The sequence below is a fragment of the Colossoma macropomum genome, unplaced genomic scaffold, assembly GCF_904425465.1.
Source record: "Colossoma macropomum unplaced genomic scaffold, Colossoma_macropomum, whole genome shotgun sequence".
In the NCBI taxonomy this organism is placed as follows: domain Eukaryota; kingdom Metazoa; phylum Chordata; class Actinopteri; order Characiformes; family Serrasalmidae; genus Colossoma; species Colossoma macropomum.
The window spans coordinates 19,770,009-19,778,060 of NW_023494806.1; the positions used below are offsets into that span (position 1 = coordinate 19,770,009).

The 8,052-nt window shown below is 41.0% G+C and overlaps 1 protein-coding gene across 1 annotated transcript; it reads left to right on the top strand.

The window, feature by feature from the left end:
- The first annotated feature begins 969 nt into the window (after positions 1-969).
- On the top strand, positions 970-7,011 carry kctd10 (potassium channel tetramerization domain containing 10). Its single transcript, XM_036598585.1, has 7 exons — positions 970-1,055; positions 2,383-2,596; positions 3,254-3,423; positions 3,780-3,866; positions 4,047-4,099; positions 4,341-4,536; positions 5,039-7,011. The coding sequence occupies exons 1-7, from the start codon at positions 1,053-1,055 to the stop codon at positions 5,255-5,257; spliced, it is 942 nt and encodes a 313-aa protein (XP_036454478.1). The 5' UTR covers positions 970-1,052; the 3' UTR covers positions 5,258-7,011.
- The last annotated feature ends 1,041 nt before the right edge of the window (positions 7,012-8,052 follow it).

The following is an 8,052-nucleotide window of genomic DNA, read 5'->3' on the forward strand; positions in this document are numbered from 1 at the left end:
ATGCTTCAGAAAGAGAATAATAAAGCCTAACAAACTTCAGTTCCTATGCTGACAGACGCTTGATCTTCTCAGAAGTTCCACTGCGGTTCTTTACGTCACTCAGTACTCGGTACTTCTTACTTCAGCTGGTTTTATTTATACATCAGACATTGTTTTATTGCAGTAAAACACCTTTACTATACGCACAGTTTTAGATTATATCCGGCTCTGTTTTTTAGAACAGATTGCGCCGCATATTTGTGGGTTCATTTGATAGTAACATTGTAATAAATGTGTAATACCACAATCTTACATTTAAAACGTCACCATCATCGTTTCATAAGACATTTTAATTGTTTTATTTAAATGTAAACATATTGCACATATGTTTGATTAATATAATTATTATGAATTAAAATATTTTAACATCATTCAATTAAAATTTTACATATACTTTAAAATGTAGCTGCATATGCATATTTTATTTTTAAAATATGTTTTGATTTTAAATAAATGCCAGTTCCAAATAGTTAGTGTTTCTGAGCATATCTATCTATCTATCTATCTATCTATCTATCTATCTATCTATCTATCTATCTATCTATCAATAAATAAATAAATAAATAAATAAATAAATAAATAAACCTCTCTCTCCTCGTGAACGCGCAAGTGCTGGATATTACGGCTCTTTTCATCAAGTCCGAACAATCGGCTCAGTTCACTGATAAGAACCGACTCTTTCAGCTTGAAAACAGCTCTTCAGTCAGAACCGTTGTCGTTTTCAATAAAACACTAGCTTTCAGTTAAGTCATTTTAATTTAAAAAATCAATATGACAAAAAGAAATAAAGAAAAGAAAAGAAAAAAAAAGAAAAGAAAACAAAGGTTTCGGCTCCTCAATGCGAGTCGGCTCCCTTTGTTAACCTAAAAGAGCCGACTCAAAAAGCGGATTCAAAGAGCCGATTCACCGAGCCGACTCGTTCTGGAACGACTCATCAGCAGAACGCGCCCCTCTCCGAGCGGAAGTGCGCGATTCCTCTCAGGTCTCTGGGCCCGAACTCGTCGGGGATTTCTATGGTAAATAACTCTGTTTTTACTGAATATAAAGACTTTAACTCGCGTCTGGGGATACTGTTTGATCGTTTTTAAGCGCCCTGTACTTGAATCGATCATCTTTTTGCTAGTTCGGCCTTCAGAAAAGGTAGTTTGGGGGTCAGTCGCTAGTTAGCTTAGCATACTCGATACCTAAACGATAAGGGTGTGAGTTATAAACAGAAAAGTCGCAGTGATTATGTAGATTTCGGGTGTTAAACGTTTAAATTATACGTCTGTCTTAATTCACTACAGTCCATCCAAAGGCGACAAGTGGGATTTCATACTACGTAGTCAGTGAGTTCGGTAAGAGCTTAAGTGGGTTAGCAGGCTGTAAGTTATCCGGAGTGGAGCTCATAACCTAAATGTGTAGATGGATGATAGATAGATAGATAGATAGATAGATAGAAGAGTCATACATACGTACATACATTTAACTGGGCTGAACTCTTTTTAAATGTTTAAGAAATTTACCACTGTTAGTTGAATCAGCTGGTGTTTTTTTCACGCCCTCACATATAAACCGCTTCTGTGTTTAGTCGCTGTAAAGCTTTACTGCTTTTGGCTGATCTTCCTAATACAGTATAATTACGTGCTCTAAACGTGTGACATGTGTAATAGTACTTGGATCCGCTGTCAACAACAAAGGATCCAGCAAAGTATGACACGGATTTCCACTCAGCAGAGAAAGATTGAAGATATGTGTTATATATGTCTCTATAAAGGAAGATCAGAGTCGTCCAGGAAATGTTCTGTGGTTCTCCATGAATGTAAAGGCTAAACAATAAAAAGCAGGAGAGGAAAACATGCCTTTGAACTTTGGTGCTGGTGTAGATGTTTGAGAGTACCTTGGATGCTTATAACCAAGTGGATTCTTGACCAAAGCCCAGATAACCAAACTAAAGCTGTTCTTTTGCACATACTAGAAAACTGTTCAATTGGAAAAGATTAGACTTGGAACAGAGGACAGGCAGCAACAAGATGGGTGGACACAGCCAGAGGAATCATGAACAAGCCATTAAAAAGCCTGAAGACCCAAATTTAAGACAAGATATTCAGGAGGAACAGTAACCAAATGGTCAGCAGGAGTTGGAACCAACTTTATCATAATAATATTCCAAGTAACATAATCTTTTAAAGGTCTGCGGTCTTCTTAGGGTATTTCTGGTTTAGTGTTGTCCACCCATCTCAGTGTGTGATGTTTTTAGATACGGTCTGATCACCCATTGTGATCTAAGTTTATAGCTGGGCTTTTCTTATTAGTCATGACTTTTCCGTCTCACCTCCGCCCTCCTTACTGTGTGTGTGGCAGGAAGAGATGTCAGGAGAAAGCGTGGTGAGCTCAGCCGTGCCGGCTGCTACAACGCGGACCACCTCCTTCAAGGGTTCCAGCCCCAGCTCGAAGTATGTGAAGCTGAACGTAGGAGGGGCTCTATACTACACTACCATGCAGACGCTCACCAAGCAGGACACCATGCTGAAGGCCATGTTCAGTGGCCGCATGGAGGTCCTCACAGACAGCGAAGGTAAGGACCTGTGGCTCATAACCACTTTTGGCATCTGGTTCTAGATCAGAACTTGCTCTCCTATTAAGTCCTGTATTTTCAGGCCCAGTTCCAATATAGCAAAATGTCTAGATCAGGGGGCAGTAGGGCCAGAATCCAGCACAGTTTGGTGTTTTTTTCCCAGCTCAAATACTCCTAAATACACTTTTTTAGTAGATTTAGGTTTAGTAGGTGTGTTTGAACAGGGAAATCACCAAACCGTGCTCTAGCACCAGAGACCCTTGGTCTAGATTGATCAGTTTAAATGGGTCAGCTTCCTTTGACACTGCCTGTATGTTGATTGGCGAATTGTTGCCATGTTGATTTTGAATTCTGCCCTTTGTTAAGGAAATTGGAGGTTCATTTGGCTGAATTGCAATGCTAGTAGTGATTGACCATTGGAAATCCTTCTTAGTCTGGGTCTAATCTGGAACACGAAACTGACCCTAAATGCACTATATAAAGCAATCAGTTAGTTAAGCAGAAAGAGTTGATGCTCCCATCTCTACTATGATATGTTAATAATGCTAACCAATCAGCACTTTTCCTACAGACGTGGAGCTAGGCGTGTTAAACGTTGATTCATGTCATTACTTTGTCACTACAAAGTCACAGCACTTGCTGTATTGCCTCCTGCAGGCTGGATCCTGATCGACAGGTGTGGGAAGCACTTCGGGACCATCCTTAACTACCTGCGGGACGGCGTGGTGCCTCTTCCAGAGAGCCGGCGCGAGACAGAGGAGCTGCTGGCTGAGGCGAAGTACTACCTGGTGCAGGGCCTGGTGGACGAGTGCCAGGCTGCTCTGCAGGTACTACTCACTTGTTAATACCTGTACAACACAGCTAGAGTTCACCTGCATGTACCAGGGGTCCTGGAAAGCGACACAGTCCAGCACAATTTCTCTTCTGATTTATTAGCGCACCTGATTTGACTGATCAGTGAATTGCAAAATTCAGTTGGGTGTTGGAGTAGGACTGTCCCCAAACTGGCCCCAAACCTCCAGCCCTCCAGGACTTGAACTGATGACCACTGATGTACCTATTATACAGCTTACTGTACAGTAGCACAGGCACAGTAACACATCTGTCAATTCAGATGTGTTGATGTTTCTTACTGGCATATGTGCTTATTGAATGATGTTAAATCTTTTTTTTTCCCTACCAGAACAAAGATGCCTATGAACCCTTCTGTAAAGTGCCCTTGGTAACATCGTCTAAGGAAGAGCAGAGACTCATTGCCACGTCCAATAAGGTAACAGAGCATCATAACCCACTGTATAAGTCTTGGAGTGCTTTAGTTGTATCGTGTGATTTCTGGCTGATGAACTGTTTAATGCTCAGGATTCCCTGCTATATTACAGTAATCACACCACATACTGTAGCTCCATGCACAACCAAATAGCCTTTATAAAATTGATCTGTCTCTCCACAGCCTACCGTCAAACTACTGTACAACAGAAGCAACAATAAATACTCCTATACCAGGTGAGCACGATCTAGATGTACATTTGAACAATGATTCGTCAGTGATTATTAGAGCAAGAACATTAATTTAGTGTGGTAAACGCTAAAAACTGTTTTTAGATCAGCTCTCCCATTGCATAAATAATGCGCCACTAAGTGTACGTCCTAAATCTTTCCTGAAGCCTTAAATACAGGCTGAATTTGCTGTGGAAGCTCCGCGTCAGTCTCACGTTGAACCATAATACCTTCTCCCTCTGTACAGTAACTCTGATGACAACATGCTGAAGAACATTGAGCTGTTCGACAAGCTGTCTCTGCGCTTTAACGGACGCGTGCTCTTCATCAAAGATGTTATCGGCGACGAGATCTGCTGCTGGTCCTTTTACGGCCAGGGCCGGAAGATAGCCGAGGTGTGCTGCACCTCCATCGTCTACGCTACTGAGAAGAAACAAACTAAGGTAACCAGCAGAAAATCCTACACTGACTTGATATACACTTCAGTCTAATAGATGCCAAAAGCTGGATCCTCACAAAAAATATTTTCTGAAAATCATCAGCTCTGAGAGGATTTTTAATATGTTAATTCTGGTACTCTGCATGTTTTACTTGCTCTGAGACAACCAGTCCAGCCAATAAGCTGATGAACAAACCTTTTCTGGATTTGAAGAGGGTGTAGTAAATGTTTGCAGGACAGGGGGCTCCAGGACCAGGGGTAAAGAGGAAATACTGGGCTTCAGAATATTGCACATTCTAGCACATTGTTGCTCTTATATCTCAGAAATAGCAGTTTTACAGGAGAAGGAAAAAAAATGTCTTAACTTTAATGTCTGTTTATGTAAGCAGGTCATTTTAGCTCTTTTATATCCATTCATCATGAAAAATTCACACAACATAAAAGTAGAGTTACTAGTAAATTAACAAAATGTTTACTAAGTGTGATGTTAAACGCTGCTTTCCCAGGTTGAGTTCCCCGAGGCTCGTATCTATGAGGAGACACTGAACATCCTGCTGTACGAGTCTCAGGACGGCCGCGGTCCAGACAACGCCCTGTTGGAGGCCACCGGGGGCGCCGCGGGACGCTCACACCACCTGGACGAGGACGAAGAGCGCGAGCGCATCGAGAGAGTTCGCCGAATCCACATCAAACGACCCGACGACCGCACGCACCACCACCAGTGACCTCAGCAACCCTGTTTAAACTTCAGCCCCTGACCCTGTGCCTTAAAGACCACCAGCGCTTCAGTTATTCCTCCCATCCATCCTCTTTCACAAACTGCGACCGTACACGCAGCGCTGGAGAGTGAGAGAAGGACACGCTTACAATAATATTCCAAGTTTTGCCCTCAAGCTACACATGGCTGTAATGCCGAATCCATTGGGCTCCTCTTTAGTGTCCTTTAGGGGGTCTGTCAGTGCTTCCTCCACGTTTTCTTTAGGGATCCTTATTGTTTAAAATGGAGACGATCTCTTACGTTACATTTGGGAAGCTGTGCCCAGGTTTTGTAACTGAGGTTTCATGAGTTTAAAAAGACAGTGTTTAGGATTCTCTCTAAAATCAAATATTCAGAGACATTTCGGTCTCAGGAGTTAAAATGTGGACCTTATCTGTTTAGTGCTTGACCAGAGACATTCCCTTTGTGTTGAGCCCCAGTTTTGTGCTTTTTTCAGTGAATGTAGCTCATTTCCATACAGAAAGATTAGTATGTGAGCTTTAAGGGTCCCCAGAAACAGCACTGTGGCCACCTTTTGGGCTTGTCGGCTGTTTCCGAACATGAGAAGCGGTCCTGTAAAGTCACTTTTGTTGTTTAAAGGTTGTTGACGCAGTATCAAAAACTGGCGAGCTGCTGATTGGGCTCCTGATTGGGGCTTCAAAGTGGACAGTGTTATCTTTTGGCAGGTTTTGGCATGTTCTGTGTTGTCTAATGTGACAGGATCTTGTTTGAGGTTTTGGAGTATGTGTGAAAAGACTGTAGGGCCAATAGTGTGTGTGTGCCTTAGTTTGTTGTTGTTCTGTCTTAACTGCTCAGCTTGAAAGTGGTTTGTTTGTGTCATGTTTATTAGGAGTCTGTCACTGTGTTTGTGCGTCTTACTCATACTGATGGACGGTTTTTGAGAGATTTGGTTTTCTGTGATGGAAAGTTTAGCTGGTTTATGGTTTTTGAGAAAAGAGATGAAAGAATTTGAGTGGCGTTCCTGCTTCAGCCACCAGAGGACAGCGTTGTGCCTGTGTATTCCAGAGTCTACGTGCTCCTCAACATGAGCAATAACTAATATCAGAAATGTCAGCGTACTGTTTCTTGGCCGCAGAGCTGCGAGATTACGAGATGAAAATCGCGTCTTGTTTCACCACGTGATGTTTAATTAATCGCAGGCAGGTAACGCTGTCTCTCTCCGCGGGTCTGGTTGGTGATTATGCTGGGGTGAAAACTGAGACGTGGGCAGAGCCGATGGCTTGTACGTGGCTGATTTAGTAACAAAGGATTAGGAGGGAACCAGATACTGCAGGTTCTGCTGAAGAAGCACTTCCTCAAAGGAGGCAGGGAGAGGGTAGGTCTGTCATATTTAGAGTGCAGACCTAGATAAGTTGACAGATCAGTTCTCTGGGCCCACATTCTGAATGGATCAAACAGATCAGAGTAAAGGTGCTGATCCAGAATCAGTCTGTGCTACATGTATAATTATAGTCATTACAGTAAGACAAGCGAAGCTGATTCAGACCAGCACTTTCACTCTGCGCAGTTCAGTAAATGCAAATTTAGCTCATCTTCATCACATACCGTCACATTTTCTCACTAGTTTTATTAAAGACATATTTAGAAATGAATAATACAATCTGTACAGATGTGCACTTGATTAAAAAAAAGTTTTACATACTGTTATATTTATACACACCTTATCGTAAATAAAGATTTCTACAGATTTCGTAGATCAAACTTTGCTGTTTTTTGTCCTTTATTTCTGCATTTTTGGTATAAAACTTTATTGTACATATGGCTTCATGTTACAGGTTCAGCAAATGGAACATAAAATATGTAAATAAAACCGAGATAAAGTTACTGATTATGTTTAGCTTTAATTTACTGATATCAGATGTGCTCAGTGTGTCTGGGACTGAAATGTGGTCATCTTTGTGGTCAGCTACTGTGTCCCCTTGTGTTCATTGTTCGCAAGAATGAGAATAAAAACCTTATATAGGCAAGTGAGCTACATTACAGTCATGTGTAAGGCAGTGCTGAGTGGAGCAGAAGGGCATTTTAGGTTTAAGTGATAGCCAAAAAAATACATTTGCACAGTTTTCCCCACTCAACCCAACTGTAGTTGATCAGCCAAGACATTGAGGTTTGCTTCTTTAGTGTTAGCACTGAAGCTACACGGCTAATGTAGCTAACAAGAAGCGTGCACTGATCATGAATTTTTAAAGATGATTCCAATTTCTTTACAACCGAATTAGCTGATGGCTTTTTTGGGCTAAATGAAATGTGCAACACACCATCTTATTTCCAGTATGTTTGGTAGTCTGAGCTGGGGGTGGGCGAGATGACGCAAAATATCACAGTACTTTAAGACATTTTCACGCTACAGGATATGCATAATGATATTTCATTTTTCTGAGATTTAATAAGTTACACTAAAATAATTAACTTACAGCTACAATGATTTTTATTCATGTTTATATTATTCATGTTTTACATACTGCACTGCACTAAATCCACTTAAACCTGCTTAATTATGCTCAGTTTGTAATGAAACGTAGTCTGTCTGTGTTCTTTAAGTACTGACGATATCCACGATATAATCAGAAAAGTGTATTTTGACAGAGTTTATCATGATAATGATAAAGAAGTGTCATATTGCCCACCCCTAGTCTGATTTGGAATAGAAATAATATTGTTGGCTTTTTAATAAGCCAACTGAGATTTTACAATTTACAATATTCTTATTTAAATAACATCAATCAAATAAAATGCTGAACT